At 42.5% G+C, this 26,931-nt stretch overlaps 1 protein-coding gene across 3 annotated transcripts; it reads right to left on the reverse strand.

Annotated features, from left to right (window-relative positions):
* Positions 1–556: 556 nt before the first annotated feature.
* Positions 557–24,822, reverse strand: LOC139565292 (interleukin enhancer-binding factor 3 homolog). Of its 3 annotated transcripts, none has more exons than XM_071385496.1 (19): positions 24,733–24,822; positions 18,324–18,416; positions 17,579–17,799; positions 17,231–17,411; positions 16,819–16,966; positions 14,437–14,528; positions 11,818–11,913; positions 11,486–11,597; positions 11,295–11,392; positions 10,669–10,780; positions 10,473–10,586; positions 10,173–10,378; positions 9,843–10,013; positions 9,583–9,720; positions 8,959–9,099; positions 8,715–8,835; positions 6,471–6,521; positions 1,459–1,857; positions 557–1,364 (listed from the first exon to the last, which is right to left on the reverse strand). In XM_071385496.1, exons 2-19 carry the CDS (start codon positions 18,324–18,326, stop codon positions 1,234–1,236), a joined length of 2,535 nt encoding a protein of 844 aa, XP_071241597.1. In that variant the 5' UTR covers positions 18,327–18,416; positions 24,733–24,822; the 3' UTR covers positions 557–1,233. The 3 variants fall into 3 exon arrangements, with proteins under 3 accessions (XP_071241597.1, XP_071241598.1, XP_071241599.1); XM_071385497.1 differs by having other exon boundaries at positions 18,324–18,419; positions 24,733–24,800; XM_071385498.1 differs by lacking the exons at positions 557–1,364; positions 1,459–1,857 and adding an exon at positions 1,971–2,830.
* Positions 24,823–26,931: the final 2,109 nt, after the last annotated feature.

A 26,931-nucleotide genomic window follows, 5' to 3' on the forward strand; every position in this document is an offset into this window, starting at 1 on the left:
TATGTCTTCCAATGGTGGGACTGCATCCAAAGATGATCCAATTTGAATAAACACTTGGAGGTAAGGATGACAGCAGTGGTGTAGTCTAAGGCGATACTGATATCTACATAGCTCATTGATGTGAATCACACTGTTGCTCTCTCATTTATCTATTTGTGCCTTACTGATTGTGGTTGTTGTGGATGGGTGTTCACAAATCTAAATGTGTTTTTGAACCCAATAATGGTTGAATTCAAGAAGTTTAAGCTGCCTATCAATCAATGTTTTTGAAACCAGTGGACAGCCAGTGAAAAATGCGTTCTTGCAACAGCTGCATAGTGCAGATCCCCGCATATGGAATAAAAGTGGGGCTTTTATTGCTCAATCTAATTCATGCTGATAAAAAAAAAATCCATATGCCTAAATGTACACATGCTCAAACTCACACCCTTTTGATAGACTTATAGGGGCAGTCTGTAGTTGAAAGGGGCAGTCTGAAATCTGGGAGGGCACTTAAGGTTAGTAGAGAGCATCTTTCACGAAGTGAAATGCTTGGTCAACACACAATTTTCGTTCCTCCAAAATAAAAGTCCTTTATTGATACAAACACCACTTTCTTATACACGGTTCTGAGAAATAAAATAATCCCAACCACCAAATCTACTTTGACAGACATTTTAAATGTCATTCTAGTAACTTCCAAAATAATGTTAAAATTAAACTACAGAAATACATCAAGTAAAACATTGAAAAATAAATGTCTAAAATTACAAGCAAAAACTTCAAACAAGCAGTTCTCCAGACCCATTGTATTGTAAAATGAAAATTTAAACAAATCCTCAGCCAAAAACAACTAGTGGGCAACATAGTTAACTGTTTGTGTATGGACAGAAATAAAATCATAACTGGTGGTAAAAAAGTTATTTTTTTTAATATCTTTTTTTAAAGATGTCATTCCCTCTTTTTTGGGTGGTAGTGATTGTGGGGGAGGGGAAATTGGTGGAGTGCATACAAAGAAAATACAAGCTTGAACACTGACCAAAGTGATGAAATAGACCATTTGATTCAGCCGTGGGGAGCTGCCAACTAATAAGTCCAGTTTATTTCTTTAAAGTAAAAAAAAAAAAAACACAAATGCACGCAGACATGGAAAAACCAGGACAGCCACCATCGCTTCTTTGGAGAATGCTTGTGACAGGGTTGTGGGGTGGTACTGTGGGGCTCAGATGGGGGTATGCCGAGGGCGGATTCAGTCTATCTGTACTGGTAGTTTACAGTGGGGTCTCCCCTGCCGTATCCTACTGGGTTGTGGTATGGGGCTGGATTTGCACCATAGCTCTGGTTGGCTCCTGCCTGTGCGTTGTAATTTGACTGATTTCCGTAACCTACGGAAAAGAGTAAGTTGATTAGTGAAACTGTCAATAAAACAGCTTATGTTACGGTGTACTTGTGTTCCCCTTTGCCGAGAATCCAACTTACCTTCGTAACTGTAGTCTTGGCTGGCAACAGCGCTGCCCGTCACCTGGCTGGGGTAGGCAGTGCTGTAAGGATAAACCTCTGCTCCTGCCTGGTTTTGATTGAAGGTCTTATTGCCTTGCCCATAGCCCTGACCATACTGGTTATAGGCACTCTGGCCAGGGGTGGTCTGGTAGGACCCTTGGGCCCCTCCACCAACTCCTGGTGGTCCAGGGAAGGTTGACTTGGCCTCCTTTTTGACAGGGGCTTTGGGGGCTGGAGAAGGGGTGGAGTAGCCTCCATCGTTCTGGTAGTATGAACCATAGGTTCCTGCAGCTGCCACGCCTGTAGTGCTGGCCGCAGGGACTTCAGTAACGGTGCCAGCAGCCGCAGCTCCACCATTTGCTCCACTATTGTAATAATCTAAAAGAAAAGAGGGGGTTTTGTAGAGAGTTCTACTGCCGTCACACCCATGCTTGTAAAGGCACTAAGATTAATACATTGCATTTTCAAGAAAGTGAAGCGTTTCACTAAAATTGTAGTACCACATTATTGTATGGGATATCACATTTATTTTTTAAAAACATACAAGACTTTATTTTTTACTTCACAATCATAATGCAGAATGTCAGAATCAGTCTTGTGCAAGTATCAACAACGCCGTGGTTCTTTCATGCCTAACGGTGCCTCACATGTGAGATAAATGAGGGACATTGTGAATATTGTCATTTTCAAGATAAGACTAGCATGTAACCACCATCATGCATCAATCACCATGATTTAGCAATTCTGACATTTGAATAAACTGCAAATACTCAAAGCAGCCTTATGATCCCATAACAAAAGGCAAAATAAAATAAAAAACATGTTGACAATGAGGTGATTGATAATACATGTTCAGACAATAAAATAAGACCGTTCACATCATAAGAAATTTCACTTTTTTTTTTGTAGACATTCAAGACAGATGGCCACAATGGGATCAATCTCCCCAGTCTGACCCACTCCAATGTGCATGTCATCACAGTGGGCCATTAACCATCAGCCAACCATAACGCTCTGGTCTCAATTCCACTAAGGAGGGCAGTCTATTGGAAAAGTGTGCCCGTGTCTTTTGGCATATCCAGGTGTCCAGGTACGTCCCAGGGTTGGCAGAGGGTATGGAAGGTGACCAAAGGCAACATGCACTCACTGGCCTCCCATCTCTCTAGGCGTTGGGACATGAGTCGTAGCGGGTAAGTAAAGGGACAGTTCTTTCCCGGGGGAGTGATTGGAGTTCATGTTGCGGGAACACTATAGTTTGCTCCTCTTTCTCTACATTTTGTTTTGATTTAAAAGATTGGGATGATCTATGTCGCAAACTCGTGGTAGCCATAGCAGTCTGAGACAAAGTCACCTAAAGAATGAGACAGAGCAGAGAAGGAAAAATTTAATTAGATTGGTTTGTTTTTTGCCATAAAAAGTGGCATGCGTTAATGATTTGGTCAAATTGTTTTCAAACAGCTTTTTTTTGTTTGTTGGGACTTTTAGATTTCTCTGCTCCTGTCACGCTCAAGAAGGTGTTTCCTCAGAACAGGCTGCTGGTAGGAGGGGGTCTCATATTGGGGGGGGGGTCAAAGTGATATAGATTGAGTCCTGTGGCTTAACAAAGCAGAGAAATGTAAAATCATAATCGAACCAGGAATAAGAGCACTCAGGTTCCTTTGGTAGTTTGAATGTCATCTAAACAATGGCATACTCTCTCCAAAACAAAAAGATACTTTGATTATAGATACAAAATAACTTTTCCAGGTCTTGTCTTGTTGGGAACCTCCAGATGTATGCCACTAAATCTCCTCCAAGATGGCTGAGCATGTTGTGCTCTGATCAAACTACACTTCTGCTAATATTACAATGTGGGTAGAGTGAGAACCCCGCTTGTAGTGTCCTCATGATAACGGTGGACATTAGAGGTCGACTGATTCAATCGGCATGGCCAACTTAATTAGGGCCGATTTCAAGTTTTCATAAAAATCGGTAATCGGCCTTTTTGGACGCCGATTATGGCCGATTACATTACAATCCATGAGGAAACTGCGTGGCAGGCTGACCACCTGTTACGCGAGTACAGCGTCAAAAGGACCTTGTGGCTGCAATGAGCCAAGTTAAGTTGCTAGCTAGCATGAAACTTATCTTATAAAAAACAATCAATCTTCACATAATCACTAGTTAACTACACATGGTTGACGATATTACTAGGTTAACTAGCTTGTCCTGCGTTGCATATAATCAATGCGGTCCCTGTTAATTTATCCTCAAATCACAGCCTAATTCAACTCCGCCAAACGGGTGATGATTTAACAAAAGCTCATTCGCGAAAAAAGCACCATAAACATCAATTCCTTTCTTAAAATCAATACACATAAGTATATTTTTTAAACCTGCATTTTTAGTTAAAATAAATGCATGTTAGCAGGCAATATTACCTAGGGAAATTGTGTCACTTCTCTTGCGTTCAGTGCAAGCAGAGTATATGCAACAGTTTTGGCCACCTGGCTCTTTGCGAACTGTGTTTCTTCCTAACAAAGACCATAATTAAATTGCCAGCATTTTACATAATTATGACATAACATTGTGCAATGTAACAGCAAGATTTAGACTTAGGGTTGCCACCCGTTCAACAAAAATACAGAATGGTTCCGTATTTCACTGAAAGAATAAACGTTTTGTTTTCGAAATGATAGTTTCCGGATTTTACCATATTAATGACCAAAGGCTCGTATTTCTGTGTTTTTATTATAATTACGTCTATGATTTGATATAGCAGTCTGAGCGGTGGTAGGCAGCAGCAGGCTCATAAGCATTCATTCAAACAGCACTTTACTGCGTTTTGCCAGCTCTTAGCAGTGCTTGAAGCACAGCGCTGTTTATGACTTCAAGCCTATCAATTCCCGAAATTAAGCTGGCATTACTAAAGTGCCTATAAGAACATCCAATAGTCAAAGGTATATGAAATACAAATGGTATAGAGATATATACACTGCTCAAAAAAATAAAGGGAACACTTAAACAACACAATGTAACTCCAAGTCAATCACACTTCTATGAAATCAAACTGTCCACTTAGGAAGCAACACTGATTGACAATAAATTTCACATGCTGTTGTGCAAATGGAATAGACAAAAGGTGGAAATTATAGGCAATTAGCAAGACACCCCCAAAAAAGGAGTGATTCTGCAGGTGGTGACCACAAACAACTTCTCTGTTCCTATGCTTCCTGGCTGATGTTTTGGTCACTTTTGAATGCTGACGGTGCTCTCACTCTAGTGGTAGCATGAGACGGAGTCTACAACCCACACAAGTGGCTCAGGTAGTGCAGTTCATCCAGGATGGCACATCAATGCGAGCTGTGGCAAAAAGGTTTGCTGTGTCTGTCAGCGTAGTGTCCAGAGCATGGAGGCGCTACCAGGAGACAGGCCAGTACATCAGGAGACGTGGAGGAGGCCGTAGGAGGGCAACAACCCAGCAGCAGGACCGCTACCTCCGCCTTTGTGCAAGGAGGTGCACTGCCAGAGCCCTGCAAAATGACCTCCAGCAGGCCACAAATGTGCATGTGTCAGCATATGGTCTCGCAAAGGGTCTGAGGATCTCATCTCGGTACCTAATGGCAGTCAGGCTACCTCTGGCGAGGACATGGAGGCCTGTGCGGCCCCACAAAGAAATGCCACCCCACACCAGACTGACCCACCGCCAAACCGGTCATGCTGGAGGATGTTGCAGGCAGCAGAACGTTCTCCACGGCGTCTCCAGACTCTGTCACGTCTGTCACATGTGCTCATGTGCTCAGTGTGAACCTGCTTTCATCTGTGAAGAGCACAGGGCGCCAGTGGCGAATTTGCCAATCTTGGTGTTCTCTGGCAAATGCCAAACGTCCTGCACGGTGCTGGGCTGTAAGCACAACCCCCACCTGTGGACGTCGGGCCCTCATACCACCCTCATGGAGTCTGTTTCTGACCGTTTGAGCAGACACATGCACATTTGTGGCCTGCTGGAGGTCATTTTGCAGGGCTCTGGCAGTGCACCTCCTTGCACAAAGGCGGAGGTAGCGGTCCTGCTGCTGGGTTGTTGCCCTCCTACGGCCTCCTCCACGTCTCCTGATGTACTGGCCTGTCTCCTGGTAGCGCCTCCATGCTCTGGACACTACGCTGACAGACACAGCAAACCTTTTTGCCACAGCTCGCATTGATGTGCCATCCTGGATGAACTGCACTACCTGAGCCACTTGTGTGGGTTGTAGACTCCGTCTCATGCTACCACTAGAGTGAGACCACCGCCAGCATTCAAAAGTGACCAAAACGTCAGCCAGGAAGCATAGGAACTGAGAAGTTGTCTGTGGTCACCACCTGCAGAATCACTCCTTTTTTGGGGGTGTCTTGCTAATTGCCTATAATTTCCACCTTTTGTCTATTCCATTTGCACAACAGCATGTGAAATTTATTGTCAATCAGTGTTGCTTCCTAAGTGGACAGTTTGATTTCACAGAAGTGTGATTGACTTGGAGTTACATTGTGTTGTTTAAGTGTTCCCTTTATTTTTTTGAGCAGTGTATATTAATTCCTTTAATAACTACAACCTAAAACTTAACTGGGAATATTGAACCACCAGCTTTAATGTTCTCATGTTCTGAGCAAGGAACTTACACGTTAGATTTTTTACATGGCACATATTGCACTTTTACTTTCTTCTCCAACACTTTGTTTTTGCATTATTTAAACCAAATTGAACATGTTTCATTATTTATTTGAGACTAACTTGATTTTATTGATGTATTATATTAAGTTAAAATAAAATGGTTCATTGTTCATTCAGTAGCTTTTTAATTATTACAAATATATATATAAAAATCGGCATCTGCTTTTTTTGGTTCTCCCAATAAATCGGTATCGGCGTTAAAATCCTAATCGGTCGACCTCTAGTGGACATATCAAATAAAAACCAGACTAGAAGTCGGAAGACTATTCCAGGGATTGGAAGATGAGGGAAAATCAATACTCACTATAGCCTCCAGAGTTTCCATTGTTCCCATATCCATAACTTCCATAGCCACCTGAGGAGTTAAGCAAACCAACCATTACATTTCTCAGCTGACGTGAGATGTTGCCTACCATTTAATATATTGAAGAACAGTATTTACAGCATAAAGTCAATTCAGGTACAGAACACACAATTGCAAATAGTACCTTCAGAAAGTACTCATACCCCATGACTTATCCCACATTTTCTTGTATTAGAGCCTGAATTCAAAATATATATATATATTTTTTTTTCTGAACCTACACACAATTACCCATAATGACAAAGGAAAAACATGTTCGTGGACCCAAAAAATATATACACACACTAACTTACATAAATATTCACACCCCTGGGTCAATACATGTTAGAATCTTTGGCAGCGATTACAGCTGTGAGTCTTTCTGGTTAAGTCTAAGAGCTTTACACACATGGATTGTACAATATTTGCACATTCTTTTAAAAATTCTTCAAGCTCTGTCAAGTTGGTTGTTGGTCATTTGTTACATGCTGACCAGACCGTACAAATAGCGTGCGCGAGCTTCGCAAAATACATTTAGAAATCCATGTTATTCAATTATTGCGCGTGCCACCGAGCATCTGCGTTGCCAAGGGCTAAAATATTACTCCTTTCTATTTCTGACACAGATCTCTCTGCAAGTCCTGCCTCTCCCATCTCCTCATTGGTTTATAGAAGCAGGTACCCACGTGCCATCTCCTCATTGGTTATACCCACGTGGGTGATTGAAAGACGGAATGTTTTGCCGGTCGTCGTGGTAATACTATGAAAGTGTAGATGCCAATCACCATATAAATTCAAAGACGAAAAAGGCTGGAAGGAGGAGAGATGACTAGAAACGAGTCGGTTGGCCGTTTTATGTGTGGATTAATTGTTGTAGTAGAGGACCTTGTGCATTTCAAGTAAAATAACTCAATGTTTATATCCCAGGACAAATTAGCTAGCAATAGCAAGCTAGCTAAATAGGAATCAAGTGCAAGCTAACTAGCTAAACTGCCATACATGTTTAATGCTTTTCGAACCTGTCCCCAAATTTATGTCATTGGTTCAGAGTTTGTTTTTATATTTTAACCTGCGTGTCGTGATCGCGTTTGGTGTGGGGGGACAAAAGACATTTATGCACGCACGGGCACAGCCAGTTTGGGTTCCGTGTAAGTCATTGCTAGACAGCCATTTTCAAATCTTGCCAAAGATTTACAAGCTGATTTAAGTCAAATCTGTAACTAGGCAACTCCGGAACATTCAATGTCTTCTTGATAAGCAACTCTTGTGTATAGCTGGCCTTGTGTGTTAGGTTATTGTCCTGCCATAGTCTCCCACTGCCTGATGGAAAACAGAAAACCAGGTTTTTCTCTAGGATTTTGTCTGTGCTTAGCTCCACTCAGTTTATTTTTTATACTGAAAAACCCAGTCCTTAAAGATTACAAGAATATCCATAACATGATGCAGCCACCACTAGGCTTGAAAATATGGAGTGGTACTCCGTATTGGATTTGCCCCAAACATAACACTGTAATCAGGACAAAAAGTGAATTGCTTTGCCAATTTCTTTGCAGTATTAGTTTAGTTCCTTGTTGCAAACAGGATGCATGTTTTGGAATATTTTATACTCTGTACAGGCTTCCATTTCACTGTCAATTAGGTTAGTGTTGTGGAGTAACTACAATGTTGATCCATCCTCAGTTACTCCGATCACAGCCATTAAACTCTGTACCTGTTTAAAAGTCACCATTGGCCTCTGAAATCCCTGAGCGGTTTCCCTCCTCTCCGGCAACTGAGTTGAGAAGGACGCCTGTATCTTTGTAGTGACTGGGTGTATTGATACACCATCCAAAGTGTAATTAGTAACTTCACCATGCTCAAAGGGATTACTTTTTAAAAACGTAATTCTTTTTTTTCTCTTCTTTTTTTCACACCCATCTACCAATATGTTCCCTTCTTTGCGAGGCATTGGAAAACCTCCCTGGTCTTTGTAGTTGAATCTGTGTTTGAAATTCACTGCTCAACTTAGGAACCTAACAAATAATTGCATGTGCGGGGTACAGAGATGGGGTAGACATTAAAAAATTTGACATTGGGGTAATGTGTTGGCCAATGACAAAATACACATTTAATCAATTTTAAATTCAGGCTGTAACAAAACATGGAGAAAGTAAAGGGGTGTGAATACTTTGAGGGCACTATAGGTAGCATATAGCTCTGTTTTACCTTGTCCATAGCTGCCACCATTATTGAACCCTCGGCCCCTCCCCCTGCCACGCCCTCTACCTCTGCCCCTGGGAGTGGCTGCCGGGTCACCAGTCGGGTCACCCATCATGCCAAACCCATGCTGTTGGGAGAAAACACAAGGACTAAATGGACAGACGGGTCAGCAGCAACCATCATTACTCAGCTAATATATTTTACAAACAATAGCAAGCAAAGATATACAGTAAGGCAGAGGGAATCTTACCATTGGGAGTTTCTTCTTCTTGGCTGCCTCAGTCACAGAGCCCTCTGGGAAGAGTTTGTCCAGGGCTGCCAAGGCTGCATAGGCTTTGGCCACCTTCTTATTGGAGCCAGTCCCTTGGAACTTCTGTTCATCTATCTCCACCTGGAACAGGAGGAAAGACAGGTCAATACATAGACAAGAACAGAATAAAGCATGGGACACAGAATGTGTCAAAGCCAAGCTCATGTTGTTATTGTCCATGTTTAAAAGGACAAGTTCAATTTATTTGAACCAAATTTCAATTTGTATGTTGTTATAGAAGTGTCCAGACACTGTTTTGAAAAATCTGCAGTATGGGAGCCACAGATATACATGAACAAAGCTCCAAAAACACCCAAATGTAATGTTAGAAATGACAAAGCTCTCAGTATAGTGATGCAGGGGTAAATACTCAAAACCAAAACACAAAAAATTTAATTAAATAAAAATAGACACCTCTATAAAATTTAAATAAAATCGAGATTTGGTGCAAATAAAGTAAATTTCTTCATTCATTGAAGCAGCTGGATATTTACTGTTAGATCCTAAAGGCATCAGTCTGGTTGCAGGGTGGATGGGCACTTCTTCCACACCTGAGACACTAACCTCCATGACGAAGCGTTTGTCGTGGCTGCCTCCGGTCTCTGAGATGAGCTCATACTTGAGGCCGCGCCGCTTCTCGTTCAGCTCCATCACAGGGTTCTTCCCATGTTTGGTCAGGATTGGTCCCTGTTGACGAGCACTCTAAGACAAAGAGACAGACATTTTAATTTCTCTGTAAACAAGGCCAATACAAGAAACTGGAGTCAAAACCGAGCGTAGTGTCCAAAAACATGGTTTTTAGTTCTACTCAAGAGGACCCATACCTCTGTACCGTCTGTGGCCTCCACGCTGTCCGCCCCTGTGGCTGCGGTGTCCATTGCGATGGGAGTGATGCAGGGCTTCACCACCTCCACAATGGCCGTTGCCACCTCAGTCTTCACTGGCTCAGCAGTCTTCAGCTCCACACCTGTGGGGAGGCCCATGTCCTGGAGGACCTATGATTGGGCCAGGCAGAAGATTGGAAAGGAAAATATGTGAAGCGCAGCAGACAATAGTTACAATCACCGATTTCATGACAACACACAAAACGCTTAGAACATATATACCACTTACCCTGTACACCCCCATCCACCCACCCCCATCCACCCACTCACCTTGACAGCAACGTGAAGCTTGGCAGTGCGTTTGGATGGGCCTGAGGCTTCAAAGCTCTTGCCGTCCACCTCAACAGCCATGGTAAAGACTGGTACGTGCACCGGGCCAGTTTGGGAGAGGAGTTTATACTGCAGGCCAGGCTTCAGCTGGTTCAGCCTCATCAGAGCATTCATGGCCTGGGGAGGCTCCGACTTCTCATCTGGGGCTGGGGGGAGTGAAGATAAGGATAAAAAAAAAAAAAAACACTGTCACTAACACTGAAGAACTATGCTGAACAGGAAGAACTTAGCAACACCTACATTTCTTTTGCAACTTCTTTTTCTTCTTGTTTGGACTTTTGTCCTCCCCTCCTTCCTCTTCCTCGATGGGCCTCTTCATTGGCGGGGCGTAGGTTGTACTGGGGGGGATTTGGACTGCAACAAAAACACAGGGACTGCTGAGCTTTTCCAAAATATGGACACTAAATTGTATGCACATGTCTGCAGCCTGGCTTACCTGTATAGTCAATTGGGGTCTCGCTCCTGGGTTTCCGGGGCATTTTGGAGGGAAGGGGGTCCATCCCTAGCACTTTGTGGAGCTGTCCGAAGGCAGACAGCCTTAAGGCATGCTGAAAACAGATGGTGATTTTTTCCATTCACTACAGCAAACAAGTATAGATTTTTTTTATACCCCTTTTTCGTGGTATCCAATTGGTAGTTACAGCCGTCTTATCGCTGCAACTTCTGTACGAATGCGGGAGAGGCAAAGGCCGAGAGCCATGCGTCCTCCGAAACACCACCCAACCAAGCAGCACTGCTTCTTGACAATGCCCACTTAATCCGGAAGCCAGCCACACCAATGTGTCGGAGGAAACACCTGGCAACCGTGTCAGCGTGCATGTGCCCGGCACGCCACAGGAGTCGCTAGAACGCGATGGGACAAGGACATCCCTGCCGGCCAAACCCTCCCCTAACCCGGACGACGCTGGGCCAATTGTGTGCCGCTGGGTCTCCTGGTCACAGCCGGCTGCGACAGAGCCTGGACTCAAACCAGGATCTCTAGTGGCACAGCTAGCAACTGCGATGCAGTGCCTTAGACCACTGCGCCACTCGGGAGGCCCTGTGGATGTAGATGTGACTCACCTGGGCACTCTGTGTGAGGTCCTCCCTCTGCTGGAGGTCCAGGTGGCCAATAGCATCTGTCAGATCCTTCTCACATGGATCACAGATTCCAGCACCATCTAAAAACAAACGGGCAAATTATGACATCTTTTGGCTTGTGATGTGGAGCAGAGGTGCGAGGACATGTCCTCTCGCTCTTTGAGACTACTCACCAGCCATGAGGATTCCAGAAGCCAGACACTCCAAAACTCTTCGCAGAGCCTCTCCTGCCCCCATTGGCCGGTTCCCTGTGCCAATTGCTTTCTCACACAGCAGCTCTATTGGCTAGAAGGGGTGAAGGGAAGATTTTTGAATTTTGTCCAGATGTTTGGCAAATTGGATAAAAAGGCTGTAAATAAGAAATTGTTGAAGTTTGATGTACTAAGCCCCTTAAATAAATTCCCATCTTACACATCAAACCTGACCACTGTAATTAGAATGACATTTCTCAAACCAAATTCGCATTCGAAGAACCAGCTGGCAGAAAATGCTGCTGGTGACTCACCCATCCATGCAGTGGGGCCCAAGTGGGGACGCGGGAGCACAAGTCCCTCAGGATGCGGATGACGATGACACAGGACCTCAGCCCATTGGCCCTGGCCTGGAGACACAAGCAGGGAGGGGGAGGAGGGAGAGGGAGCCTTAGTAAAACAAGAACTCACAAAAACACGAAGCAGCAGCTACATCAAAAAGCCACACAGACTAACGGCTCTGCTTTGTCATTATTGTGGTACAGAATGGGAAGAGTGCAGCATGAATCTGATATTTGTTCTGTCTGCAGATGTGGTTATTGAATTTAATATCCAACTCCATGTGTGCGAAATAAAAAGCAGATTTGATCAGTGGTACAGTAATAGGTATGACATAGTGGTGATTGTTGAGCAATTGTGCTTCTTACAGCTCTGTATCAAAAATGTGTCAACTTGTGAGATTCTGTTAAATTTACATTTACATTTAAGTCATTTAGCAGACGCTCTTATCCAGAGCGACTTACAAATTGATGAGGGAGAAGGGGAGTCAATGTAAAGCCAAATGCTGACATGGAAAAATGTAGGACAATGACAGTATTTATAATCTGCTTAGTTTAATGAGTGGTGATACAATAACCTTTAGAGCTACTGTAAGGTGTATGGGGTATACCAGGGGCCTCATTTATAACCATTGCGTGAATTTAACAGTAAATATGTGCGCCATTTCTGAAAAGACTGCGCACGGACAAAAGGATTTATACAAACTTTGCATTTTCCCCGTTAGAAATCAGACCAGTCCTATTTTTTTTAAGTGTGCACGTTAATTAACGAGCAGGATAACTCCACCAGAAAACACCCATATTTCACATTTTATGGTGACAATAATGCCCTTATTTGCTGTATACTAGTATTATAATTAGGCAAAGACAGCATCTAAAGGAAATAGCAATGGTGAACTTGATCAAATGTCTTGTGTTGGCAGAATGTTTTCTTTTGCTGTATCTGACTGTTTCTGAAAGCCAAAATGAATTGCAAATTGTGGACCTGTAAACAGATCGTTGAATGCAATAATGTTTTGAATTGACTTTTTCCCCACAAACCTAAATATGTAGCAATGCCCACAAGTTCTGAAACAATATCTACTCTGAAAAAAATGAAAACTACCGTAGGCCTACACACTTCAATGCAAAAGATCAACTGCCTGTTCACCGGTTAAATTCTCCTGTTGGATGCATAGACTAAAAACATGACATTATAAATAGCACATCCAATTGGCCCAAATGAGAGATGTGTCATGGTAATGTGTTGTATGGCTACTTCAGGAATATAAACTCAACCGTCTTAACATGGCCAGAAAAGTTGAGGAATGTATTATGCAAAAGTTTGATGTATGTATTATGCTTCTAAATAAAATTGTCTACTGGAGAAATTTGACATAACAGTATTCAGACGTAGGCCTAGCCTACAAACGTCAATGAAAAAGGTGAACTGTCTGTTCTACTGTTAAACAGCGTTTTGGAATGGATCACAGAGCAAAATACAGTAGTAAATAGATAAGCTATTTCAAGTAACGTAAGTCAAATTCAACGAGCGATGGGAAGAATGGTAGCCTACACCAACTTGTTGTAGGCCTATAGACCATTTTGCGAGTAGCCCTTCAAATCACGAGTCTGAAAAGGTGAAAAATTTATTCTGCAATGATCATGTGAGTGAAATAGGTTTTTATTTTAGAATTCAAAGAAAATAATTTTTTTTTTGCTCTTCTCACTAAATGGCAGATTTTGGCATTATTTTTAGCTAGGCCACCGTTTGTTATGAGTAGGAGTAATATTCCCCATTAGCACAAGGCTACCACTTTCACCTTGCAATGTAATACTTCAACAACTAGAAACTGTGCTTATGCATGGTCTAAAGTTCGCGGGAGGAGAGGCACATTCTCTCAGTTCAGTTTTTTAAATTAATGCCAACATTGGTGCATGCATGTTTTGGGGCATATTTTGTGCGTAAGCAATGTTTATAAATGAGGGCCCAGAAGACGGACTAGTGAATTTTACATTTTCTAACTAAGGTGCAATATTCCTTTCTTGTGGCACACAGAAAGCTGAAACAGCCAGAGCATGGGGGATTGGAGCCTACACACTCTACAAGAACAGGCTGCAGAGATGGTGCGCTTACAGTTAAGAGCGAAAGATGACAGTTCACTATGATGACTAAGAATCAACATAGTCCACAACGAGGAATCAACCTCAACACAATATGATGGTACAGAAAAGGGTCGTCGATTGATAATATTTGAGAAATATTGCACCCGAGCAAGTTAGTTCCACATCTCTGATCAAAATTAAGCAGTGGTTTAAGACAACGGTTGCTTTGAGGGGATTGTTGAACGTCCTTTCTAAAAGCAGCATTGAACATTTTCAATGACACTGCAATCAAACCTGTTAAGTCAGCAGAGCATCTCTACAAGGTAATGACAAAGGTTTCGTTGGAAACGCTATAAAAACCACAGAGTAAGAAGTCTACTACAGGTGATAGATACACTTCGAAAGGACATTTAAAAATAAAAACACAGGAAAAACGACCAAAGAAAGAAACTGCGTCAAATGGAGAAAAAAACTCAACTACTTTAAGACAAATAAAGACAAGATGCAAACCTGGAACCACTTGGCGTGGCGAAGAGATGCCAAGGCAGTAAGGCATTTCTGCCTGTCCAGAACATCCGGGGGATCGTTGACTGATAGCGTTTCTATTGGCGGGTGGAATAAGAAGACAAGGTACAGTTTGACCAAGGGGGGTTCTGTCACACGGCCAGGGGGAGTAGGCAGCTTTCCCAAACCACAGGCAGGACGGGGAAGGGGAGGGGGACCCCCCACCTGGAGAACTAATGGTCTGAACCTCTCAGTGAAACTGCAATTACACTAAAGATATGTAACTTCAACCCACTTCAGAAACTGCTGTTAAGTGGGTGATTTCTTAAGATCACTCCCAGTAGGCCTATATGGAGAAAAATGTGTATGGATGTAAGATTACAGTGGGAGTGAATTATCAAAAGGGAGGTTGTCTCCATTATGTTAACTCAATGTCAACTCGTATGCCTCAGCCCAGTTATGAAGTCTGAGTGCTTTGCTATAACAATGAGAGGTAGAGCCCCTCCCCTTCACCCCTATACTGGGTGTACTGCTTAGCCCCTTCCGAGACAGAGAGCGTCCAGTTGGTCAAAGGTCCAGCGTCCCTAAAAATTGACAAACTAGAAGGCTTGACAGAGAGAATCAGATGCACAAAATTATCAAAACAAGTCCACACTGCAGCAAAACTGATGGCCTTCAAGAGCCAAACTGGGCTTCAATGTTGACACAGTTATAGATAAGGCTAGGTTGATGCCTGTTGGGTACATCCAACTTCCCGTTTAGAAAGTCTGAGGGGGAACATGGGCCGCCACCGACTAGTATCCTTTCCCATAATATACAGTGCCCTCCGTAATTGGGAAAGTGAAACATTGTCTTCTTTTGGCTCTATACTCCAAAAGTTTGGATTTGAAATCCAACAATGACTACGAGGTTAAAGTGCAGACCATCAGCTTGTGATGGAGGATATCTATACCGGGTGAACCGTTTAGAAATTACAGCACTTTTTGTACAAATTCACTTGTGTATAAAAGTAGTTAAAAGTTTAATATTTGGTCCCATATTCATAGCATGCAATGACTACATAAAGCTTGCGACTCGACATTTGTTGGATGCATTTTCTGTTTGTTTTGGTTGTGTTTCAGATTATTTTGTGCCCAATAGAAATAAATGGTAAATAATGTATTGTCGTTTTGGAGTAACCTTTATTGTAAATAAGAATACGTTTCTAAAACAGTTCTACATTAATGTGGATGCTACCATGATTATGGATAATCCTGAATGAATCGTGAATAATGATGTGTGAGAAAGTTGGAAGCACAAATACACTCCCAAGACATGCTTACCTCACAAATACAATAACAGGGGAGGTTAGCATTTTTGGGGTGGTATGATATTTGTGTATCTAACTTCAAACAAATAATTATTCACGAGTCATTCAGGATTATCCATAATCATGGTAGCATCCACAAGCTTGATGTAGTCATTGTGTGCTATGAACATCGGACCAAACACTAAACTTATTACTACACAAGTGAATTTGTCCCAATACTTTTGCTCCCCTAAAATGGGGGGGGGGGGGACTATGTACAAAAAGAGCTGTACTTTTTTTTTTTTTAACAGTTCACCGATATGGATGAAAATATCCTCAAATTAAAGCAAACAGTCTGCACTTTAAGCTCATGGTCATTGATTTCGTATCCAAACTTTTGAAGTAGAGCCAAAATAAAAAAATGCTTCACTGTGCCAATAATTACAGAGGGCACTGTAGGTATTTCTTGCATTAATTATTGAACTTATGACTGACTCCCTTTGCGTCGGACAAACCCCCATGGATTGGATTTACAAAGACTGCGATCACAGTTGTCCCCTGATTTTGACTTTGACTGGGAGAAGTGACATTCAGCCATGCAGAGTCAAAGAGCCCCTGGCGTTATCTGTAACCCGTGTCCTCCCTGCTGATGAACAACAGTCAATAGCCCCACTGCTGGGTCTAGTAACCAGAACACTTGACAACACTTTGCAACTCATTTTTGCTGCAATGCAAACCGTTCATCAGTGTTCAGTATAAAACATGCAAACAAAGTGGTGTTTGTTTTTTTGTTATTCTCAGTAAGCCTTCATATAGTTAATGTCTGGACTCCATAGGGAATAGAAAACCCTTTTCAGTCAGTAACTAGCCTTTCTATACTGTGTATTGGGCCATCAAAAATGTACATCACATTACATGGAACTACGAGAGTCTAAAGAGCTATAAACATAGCATGGTTTCATTACATGACAGTTCCCACATATCCCCTAGCTCCATTGAAGGCCCAATAAACAATATCTGTCTAGACTGGCTGCCTGCCTGTTTAGTCTCCCTGCCTAAGGGGGCGCCAGTGAACCGTCTGCCCCTGTGTGGCAGCCTACCTCCGGCAGCCTGTTTCTCCACCTCCTCGCGGACCAGGGGGGACGTCATGTTGATAGTCAGGGTCAGGGGAGGCTCCTTGGTGCTCTTGATCACGATGGTGGCTTCACGGATGACCTGAGTGACCTCATACTTGTCCTCTGTGATGGTCTGCCAGGTAGAACAGGAGGGATTGTTAATACAATAGCCATGTAGTGGCTATCCCGCCAAGCAGTCAAGGTCATGTGCCACCAAGAAAAAAACGGTCAAAAAATATTTGCTACGGAATTCAGTTGCGACTATTCTTCCCAAATGAATGCATCACCCCACAACTGAAATGATGCAGGAGAGTATATTCTCGAAAGGTCAAATTCAACTTCACAAAGCCAACTGAATATGAAGACACAGAAAACACCAGAAGGTGAATGGACTCACCTTGAGTTGCACAGCCAGGTTGTCTGCCACGTTCTTCAGCAGGGTGATGGTGGGTTTGTCCTTACACAGAAGGACCAGCTCCAGGTCCAGGTCCCCCTTCAGCAGCAAGCCCTTGGCCACCAGGCCCACCCTCATCACCCCACGCAGGGACCGTGTGGCCTGATCCGACGCCTTGGGCTCACTGACAGAGGAGACATGTGTACCCAGGTCAATTACCTTTGAAACTTAAAGCTGAAAGTGATGCTGCCTTCACCAACACTCCAGCCTTGATGGTGCAAGAAATATTTCTACGCAACTGACATGTTGTACACCATGCACCATTTTGAATACAATTTCCCACTCCCTTACCTTTCTTTATCAGACTCGGTTCCGTCTGGCTCAGACTTGACCACCTTCTCCTGCTCGTCCAGCCAGTCGGAGACAGCCTTGAGGGCGCGCTCCGTATGGGACACCATGTTCTGCACACCCTCCAGCTCCTCCTGTGTGGGGTACACAGCGGAGTGCTTGGCCATCACGTGGCGGTCGTCGTTCATGAAGATACGCATGGAGCGGTGGCGCAGGGGAGGAGGCTGGACGGGAAAAGAGGAGTTATTTTAAGGAATTGACTTCAGCAGGTCACAATTGTAGGCAGTAAGTGGCTTTGATAGGAAGAAACAGTCAATGTGATAAACCCACCCCCCCTGTAATTCTCAAAATACAGTAATGACTAACAAGGACTATTTCACTTTGTCAGCTTTCACTGTCCTTACATACACATCCATGGACTACTGCTGGGTGAGAGTCATGCCCAATTAGAAGAGTGCAATCAAGTGCAAGCAGGAGCACGTGTTCCAAATGCACAGGGCAGTTTTGACTGGCAGCAACCTGAATTACCCTTAGTGGACATTTGATGGAACTGATTTTTTTTTAGGTCTACTTATATGCCACGTCCTTGTTAACTTACAAATAATCTTCTCAATCAATTATGTCAGACATAGGCAAATTATTATAGTGGTGAGGATAGTAAAACGTAAGCGCTCCATGTTCACTACCAAATAGAAACGGTTTACACAAAATAGCCTTCCTAAAATTGAGTGTATAAGAAAAGCGGTACCATAGCTGCTTTGGAGTCTTCGATCCTGTGTATATGGCAGTAATACAAGAACAAGTCCTTCCTGAGACAGAACACCAACACTGCTGCTTCGTTCTGCTGACAACAAAAGAACATGTTTAAAATCAGCAAAGCAATAAAAGGCCAGATTCCCCTGGAATAGCAGATGGCATTTTATTGATAATATAAAAACATGGTATTTAAGGGAAACAGAACATAGGTCTGTTCAAAGAAATCCCTAAGGATGAGCCTTCCTAAAGTGAAGGGTGGCTTTGCATGACAAGGGAAATTCCATGCTAACGGAATTACACGGAGACACCAATTTTTCACTTTAAAATGTACACCAAACAAACCATTGATTTCTAAGTTTAACAAACCAACAACTATGCACATTGACTGCTTTAAACAGGAGTCTCAGCATAATTCAGATACCACAGAATTGCCCATAGGCTAAGTGTGCTGATCCAGAACGTAACATGGGTGTTCATACTGCAGCCTGTTGCAAACCTGGGTTGTGTTCAGTAGGCACGGAATGGGGGAGGGAAGAAAAATAGGACTCAATGAGCACTGTTATTGGACAAGGTTGCGCCTCTGCGTAAAAATGTTTCTCCCATTTGAGCCCCACTGTATAAAACCCAGCGCCAAAAGTGTTGATTTAAAAATGGACAGCTCCATCATTGTAGGCCTACAGATGAGCAGGACACCTGTTGCATCCATCCTCCCAAAAATAAAAGATGGGAGAAGTTGGACAAGGGCTGAATCAGGGCCAGGACACAACTGTACCACAATCCTTGGAGGCTCCAACAGAATCTACTTTCAAAACACTGATTCAATCAGTTTGATTATGAATCAGTTCTGCAGGAGCAGATGCCAGATAGTGACTAAAACATAGCTCTACCAAGGAAGATAAATTGGGCTACTGCCCCTGTATACAAGTATGACTCCGAGAGCAATAACGACCTAAAAAACATGGTTCTTCAGTTAGCCGTGAGTTTGAAATTAACCTTTCACAGCCAGTGTACAGTTTGGAATGATATGGGTATCAGTTACCAGACAGACCTGCTGTACATGCAGTCCTAAAGCCAAAATGCATTTAACACATAAGCGCACTGCAGTTAAAATCTATGAACGGTTTTAGAAACTGGTAGTACCCCACAGCTTGAGCCGCTCAGTTCTGATAGTAAACCTGGCTGAGAAGTCATGTGTCAAATCCCTCCATTCAGGAAACTAGCTACACATTGTAACGGCAGCGATATGTTAATGCTTCCATACAGCCGTTACACCTTAGCTAGTGTAAAACGTCAGGAGAAATTTTTCAACTAACATTTACAAAGCGATAACTTCCCCAATTCTCAACTTACCATAGTCTTCTCCAAACCCATCGCTAGTTGCAGGAGAAACATTTGAAGGAAGGAGAACAAGCCGTGCCTTTTTGAGTTTTATTTTTTTACGTTCAGAATAAAAACAATATTTACTCAAAAAGGGTGTTGATTGTTTTCCCATCATCCCCTGATTCAGCATATACCCTTTTCATGGCACGCTTGGTTCAATAGCTATTGATACAGGGTTCGTAGACAGTGAAAAGCCAAATTAAAAGTACCTTTTCAAGCACTAATATTTATTTTCAATGACCATCACCTTGTAATAGTTCCTATTATGCAATCATTTCTAGTCGCCACCAGATAACGCTGTATCGCCACAACCCCATGAAAAAAAAAAGAAGCTTACTATTCATCACTACCTTACAAGTTCTACTCAGGGTTGTTTCACTACATACATGGTGGTAAGTGAGTATTAACGTAACTTGAGTAGTGATGAGCAGGGTTTGACATGCCTACTGGCATAATTCCAGCTTAATGACTAGTGTATTTTTATTGGGCATCTACAACTTAATAGCTACAAAAAAGTGTGTTGCTTCTGACTGGCAGCTTTAGTGTCGCTGGTCGGGATGGCTGTGTGAGGAAAACCGCATGCAAACGGCAGGAGCCTGTGAATGAGGCGATTGGCAACAAAGGTCTGGAGGTTGTTGCAGAGGAAAATGTCACAATGTAGAACTGGCGCCAGCGCAGGATGCAGCGTGTGCCTTTCCCCCTTCATATGGCTCTTCAGGGCTCATTCACCCATGCTCGCAATGTCAATCTGATGCATTTGTTGCACTTTACACAGTGTGGGTTGGTTGGTCCAGTGATGTAAAAAAAAGTGTCAATTGTTGGTCCCATGTTTCATTAGCTGAAATAAAAGACAGCAAAAATCCTGCAATGCACAAAAGGCAGAATTATATCTAAATTTGCCTGCCATTTTGGCATTTGGTTTTTCATAATTCTGTTCTCTCATTGTAATTGAAGTACTTTTCCAAGTACCAACGCGAGAAATTTTCCGATTGAAGGTATTCCAGTGGTTTTTCAAAGTACCAAATTCAAGTACTTTAACCTGTTAGTGAATAGGGGGCGCTATTTTCACTTTGGGGAAAAATCGTGCCCAAATTAAACGGCCCCGTACTCTGTTCTAGATCATTCGATATGCATATTATTATTACTATTGGATAGAAAACACTCTGAAGTTTCTAAAACTGTTTGAATTATATCTGTGAGTAAAACAGAACTCATTTGGCAGCAAACTTCCAAACAGGAAGTGAAAATTCTGAAAATGGGGCTCTGTCAGGCCTTGCCTATTCAATTGCCTTTTATTTATGGATCTGTATGCATACGCCTTCCACTAGATGTCAACAGGCAGTAGAATGTTGAATGGGGTGTCTAGCTTGATGTGAGACCGAATGAGAGCTTTTGGAGTGACAGGTCCACAATATTGGCAGTATTCAACTGCACACCAGGGAACCCCACATTGTCTTCTGAAATGCGTTAGGTATACACGACGAAATGCTCCGGCTCGGACTTTATTGGATACATATGATAAAAACATCATTAAGATGGATTTAACCAAGTTTGACCAGTTTATTCAACGTTTATTGTGAATTTTGGAATTTTTCATTCCATGCGCCAAGCTTTCATGGACACGTGAGCACGTGAGTATGCTAGCCAAAGTTGCTAATTCGACAGAAGAAATGAACATTCTAAATCAAAACAACGATTTATTGTGGAAATAGGACTCCTTGCACTACATTCTGATTGATGATCTTCCAAGGTAAGAGAATATTTATGATGTTATTTCGTATTTTTGTGGTATATGTTGGCTCCAACAAGGCGGAGAATTGCTGGGCGCTGTCTCACAATATTGCATGCTGTATTTTGTACTAAAGTTTAAAAAATATATATCTAACACAGCGGTTGCATTAAGAACCAGTGTATCTTTCATTTGCTGTACAACATGTATTTTTTAGTAAAGTTTGATGAGTTTTTTGGTTAGATTACGTGAATGTCCAAAATTTCTCCGGACAATTTGGTGCATTATGGCTACGTATTCACAATGTAAAACCACGATTTGTAGCTCTAAATATGCACATTTTCGAACCAAACATAAATGTATTGTATAACATGATGTTATAAGACTGTCATCTGATGAAGTTGTTCAAAGGTTAGTGATTAATTGTATCTCTATTTGTGGGTTTTGTGAAAGCTATGTTGGCGGTGAATAAATGGCATTGTGTGTTTGGCTATTGTGGTGAGCTAATATAAATATATATTGTGTTTTCGCTGTAAAACACTTTTTTTTAAATCGTAATATTGGCTGGATTCACAAGATGTTTATCTTTCATTTGCTGTACAACATGTATTTTTCATTAATGTTTTATGATGAGTATTTATGTATTTCACGTTGCTCTCTGTAATTATTCTGGATGTTTTGGTGCTATTTGTGACGGTGGCTGCAATGTAAAACTACGATTTATACCTATAAATAAGCACATTTTCGAACAAAACATAAATGTATTGTATAACATGTTATAAGACTGTCATCTGATGAAGTTGTTCAAAGGTTAGTGATTAATTGTATCTCTATTTGTGGGTTTTGTGAAAGCTACCTTTGCGGTGGAAACATGGCATTGTGTTTGGCTATTGTGGTGAGCCAACATAAATGTATATTGTGTTTTCGCTGTAAAACATTTAAAAAATCGGAAATGATGGCTGGATTCACAAGATGTTTATCTTTCATTTGCTGTATTGGACTTGTTAATGTGTGTAAGTTAAATATTTCTAAAAAATACTTTTGAATTTCGCTCGCTGCGGATTGTTGTGGGTGTTCCGCTAGCGGAACCCCGGGGCGAGAAAGGTTAAGGCACCTTTTGCAAACCCTGTTGAGAGCAAACCGAATAATCCAATACAAAACTAACTTTACATTGATGCTGAACGAACCATATACCTACCGCTCAATCTAAAAAGTTGGGTAAACAGTACTTTCCTGTGGATATTTTGTCTCAAATTTCAAGCAGCTGAAGGACAAACCACTGACAAGCGGTAATGTGTATATGTAATTGTATACAACATTCTGGCTTGTCAGGAACATTCACATAATAATTTGCTAACCAGGGCCTAGCCAGCAGATCCGACCCGCTTGCTTGGTGGCACTAGGGTCGGACAGGCTTCCTGTCTAAATTAAGACACTGTGGAGCTGGCACAAAATATGGCTTGGGAAAACACCTCAATCCTGGGATGATAACTGGTTGTACCCCAAATTGTTCCATTATCCCAACTGTTGCACCAAGACCGAATGACTGCTTGATTTTAAGGTAACTGATGTTTGTCCTCATGCTAGCTAGCAGTAGCCATTATGGATTGGCACGTCACTTGAACAACAAAAGGAGCCAATTGGCTGACACTGATATTCCAAAATGGCTGTTGTGGCTTATGCTAACGTAAACTCACGTAAACCGCCTTGGTCCGTACAATTGCCCTTATTTTAGCGCCCCAAAAACGTAATACTTCCAGATCAACTGTAATGTCAATACCATTGTAAAGCACAATTTCTCCCCTTTCCAACAGAATCAATTATATGACCTAAACGCTGCCCGTTTCTGCATAATTCAAGCAGGCAATGAGGCCATTCGGGTCTTTTTAGAAATGGCGGGTGGGGAAGCGAAATTAATGCGTGATAGTGAGAAGGAGAGATGTGTGGGAAAACAGATTTTTTTCACTCGATCTGTCCAACTTAACACCTTATCGCCTCTAAAATGTAAATAAAACACTATAAAGAGTTTATATAATGTGTCATTACATACCTATTTGAAGGTTTGTGTCGAATTTGAATCGGGTTTTTAGGGCGGTGCTAAAGTGATCTTAGAAGTATACAGTGGCTTTGAGAATGATGATCGCATGCAATAATAACGCAAAGAATGACTAGGTATCCCCCCTTACCCCTGTCACTGTCCATTTCTTGTTTTTAAACAATGAGAGAAGTGTTACACCTGGTGGTGAGAGATTGTAAGACAGAAATAGTTGCTTTATGCGTGCTGTACGTTACGACATGACACGTCACGATGTAACGGAGGGTCCGTTTTTTCAACTTTTCTCCAATACTATAGCCATTACCATGTCGATCAATGCTTGAATAGAAACCTAGTTCATACCCCCGATTTTGAAGTCAACACAGTCGCTACAATCCCATTAGTTTTCTTTGTAGCCTCGTTTGAATGTTGCGGTTGCGCACATTTGTACGGAATGGGGTGAGTTTACCTTACCTAGCCTGAGGAAAAATACACTTTTCCTGGAGAAAAAAACTACCAGTTGATAAATAATGTGACAATTCATCATACAGAGCTATATTTTGCGCAGGCCCTGTGGTGTCTTTATCTACACATGAACGCTGTCTGACCCTAGTCAGTGTTGCTGTAAGCAAGTGGGTAGGATCTGCTGGCTAAGAGAATCCTTCCAGCCGCCATTTTAATTTCAAGCCTCAATCCAGTGCGCCAGTCTGGAATATGCCCCCTGCACGAGTCACACCACGATTAGACTGCTAGCTATGTGGGTATAGCTAGATAGTTACATATAAAATGCCATATGTCATCGCCATTTTATTGTGATAACTAGCCAGTTAGTTAGATAACGTTTCATGAGATTAGCTAGCGTGGTAAACCCAAGATGGTCGTGTCCTCGCATTGTAGCTAACGTTGACTAGCCATAACTACGTAGGCAATCAAACATAACTATGGACAAAATCCTGCATTTGCTTTCAATTCCTAACCGCGTATCTTACTAATATTTTTTTCTACATAATATAACGTTAGGTAGCTAGCATTGTGCCTTACGACGTGCTACCTTGCTTGTGGTTCGAGCTGAGGGAGCGTTCTGAACAAAGAGGGCTGCTGCTAGGCTAACGTTAGCTTGCGAGACGTAATTCGTACAACGCCAAACTAGTGCCACCGGCAATATAGTTGCTTAATTCATGTTCATAGGGACGGTGGTAATCATTTCATTAATCTGAATATAATGTACATCTTTATGAACCATCTTCCTAAACTTACCAATTCAGCAACGCTTCGCTCCAACTCTCTTCGCCGAGGAGCAGAAATGACTACCTGAACAGCAAATTCTGAAGGCTAATTGGGCGAAAGTAGCATGTGACTAAAGAAGTAGCCAATCCCGTTTCACCTTTGTATGTATAGGCTGAAATGTAAATGACTAGCTAGCTAGTTCATGAGTCAATATCGTACTGTAGGATAATCACCAGCCAATTTCCCAAAATTACATAGCTACTGTAAATCATTATTTAATTATTAACTCTATACACCATGCCCTGTTTATCCAGGATACACAATAGTTATGATTTGATATCTGGGGATTCCATTAAAGTGTGACTAAACACACACATTTCAGACAGAAGATGTGGTATATTTAAACAATAAGGCCTGAGGGGGTGTGGTATATGGCCAATATACCATGGCTAAGGGCTGTTCTTACTCACGACGCATCGCGGAGTGCCTGGACACAGCCCTTAGCCATTGGCCATATATCACAAACCCCAGAGGTGCCTTATTGATATTATAAACTGGTTACCAACGTAATTGAAGCAGTAAAAATAAATGTTTTGTCATACCCGTGGTATACGGTCTGATATACGACGGCTGTCAGCCAATCAGCATTCAGGGCTCGAACCACCCAGTTTATAATACCTAATGTTTATATAACCCCCTTTCAAACAGCCCTCTTATTTACCACTTTCTTGCAGGCCCCTTTATACATATCAGTGGGTAATTGGCAAATTTGGAAGGGAAAGGGGGTTTAAACCATGGGGGCTGTTCGCATTTCAAATGAGAGAGGTGTTACCTGACCTAGAATTCCTTACAATCAAATGTCGACCGCATTATCTACCAAGAGAATTCTCTTCGATTATAATCACAGCCGTATATATCCCCCCCAAGCAGACACATCGATGGCCCTGAATGAACTTCATTGGACTCTATGTAAACTGGAAACCACATATCCTGAGGCTGCATTCATTGTAGCTGGGGATTTTAACAAGGCTAATCTGAAAACAAGACTCCCTAAATTTTATCAGCATATCGAATGTGCTACCCGGGCGGAAAAAAATCCTGGACCACTGTTACTCTAACTTCCGCGACGCATACAAAGCCCTGCCCCGCCCTCCTTTCGGAAAATCTGACCACGACTCCATTTTGTTGCTCCCAGCCTATAGACAGAAACTAAAACAGGAAACGCCTGTGCTCAGGTCTGTTCAATGCTAGTCCGACCAATCTGATTGATTTCTTCGATCACGTGGACTGGGATATGTTCTGCATAGCGTCGGACAATAACATTGATGAATACGCTAATTCGATGAGCGAGTTTATTAGCAAGTGCATCGGTGATGTTGTACCCACAGCAACTATTGAAACCTTCCCCAACCAGAAACCGTGGATTGATGGTAGCATTTGTGCAAAACTGAAAGCGCGAACCACTGTTTTTAATCATGGGCAAGGTGACCGGAAACATGACCGAATACAAACAGTGTAGCTATTCCCTCCGCAAGGCAATCAAACAAGCTAAGCGTCAGTATAGAGACAAAGTAGAGTCGCAATTCAACGGCTCAGACATGAGAGGTGTGTGGCAGGGTCTACAGTCAATCACGGACTACAAAGAGAAAACCAGCCCCGTCGCGGACCATGATGTCCTGCTCCCAGATAAACTAAACAACTTCTTTGCTCGCTTTGAGGACAATACAGTGCCAACGACACGTCCCTCTACCAAAACCTGCAGGCTCTCCTTCACCGCAGCCAACGTGAATAAAGCATTTAAACGTGTTAACCCTCGCAAGGCTGCCGGCCCAGACGGCATCCCTAGCTGCGTCCTCAGAGCATGGGCAGACCAGCTGGCTGGTGTGTTTACGAACATATTCAATCAATCCTTATCCCAGTCTGCTGTTCCCACATGCTTCAAGAGGGCCACCAAGTTCCCAAGAAAGCTAAGGTAATTGAGCAAAATGACTATCGCCCCGTAGCACTCACCTCCGTCATCATGAAGTGCTTTGAGAGACTAGTCAAGGATCATATCACCTCCACCCTACCTGACACCCTAGACCCACTCCAATTTGCTTACCGCCCCAATAGGTCCACAGACGACGCAATCGCAATCACACTGCACACCGCCCTTACCCATCTGGACAAGAGGAATACCTATGTAAGAATGCTGTTCATCGACTACAGCTCAGCATTTAACACCATAGT

This window comes from Salvelinus alpinus, chromosome 36 (assembly GCF_045679555.1).
Source record: "Salvelinus alpinus chromosome 36, SLU_Salpinus.1, whole genome shotgun sequence".
Lineage (NCBI taxonomy): Eukaryota > Metazoa > Chordata > Actinopteri > Salmoniformes > Salmonidae > Salvelinus > Salvelinus alpinus.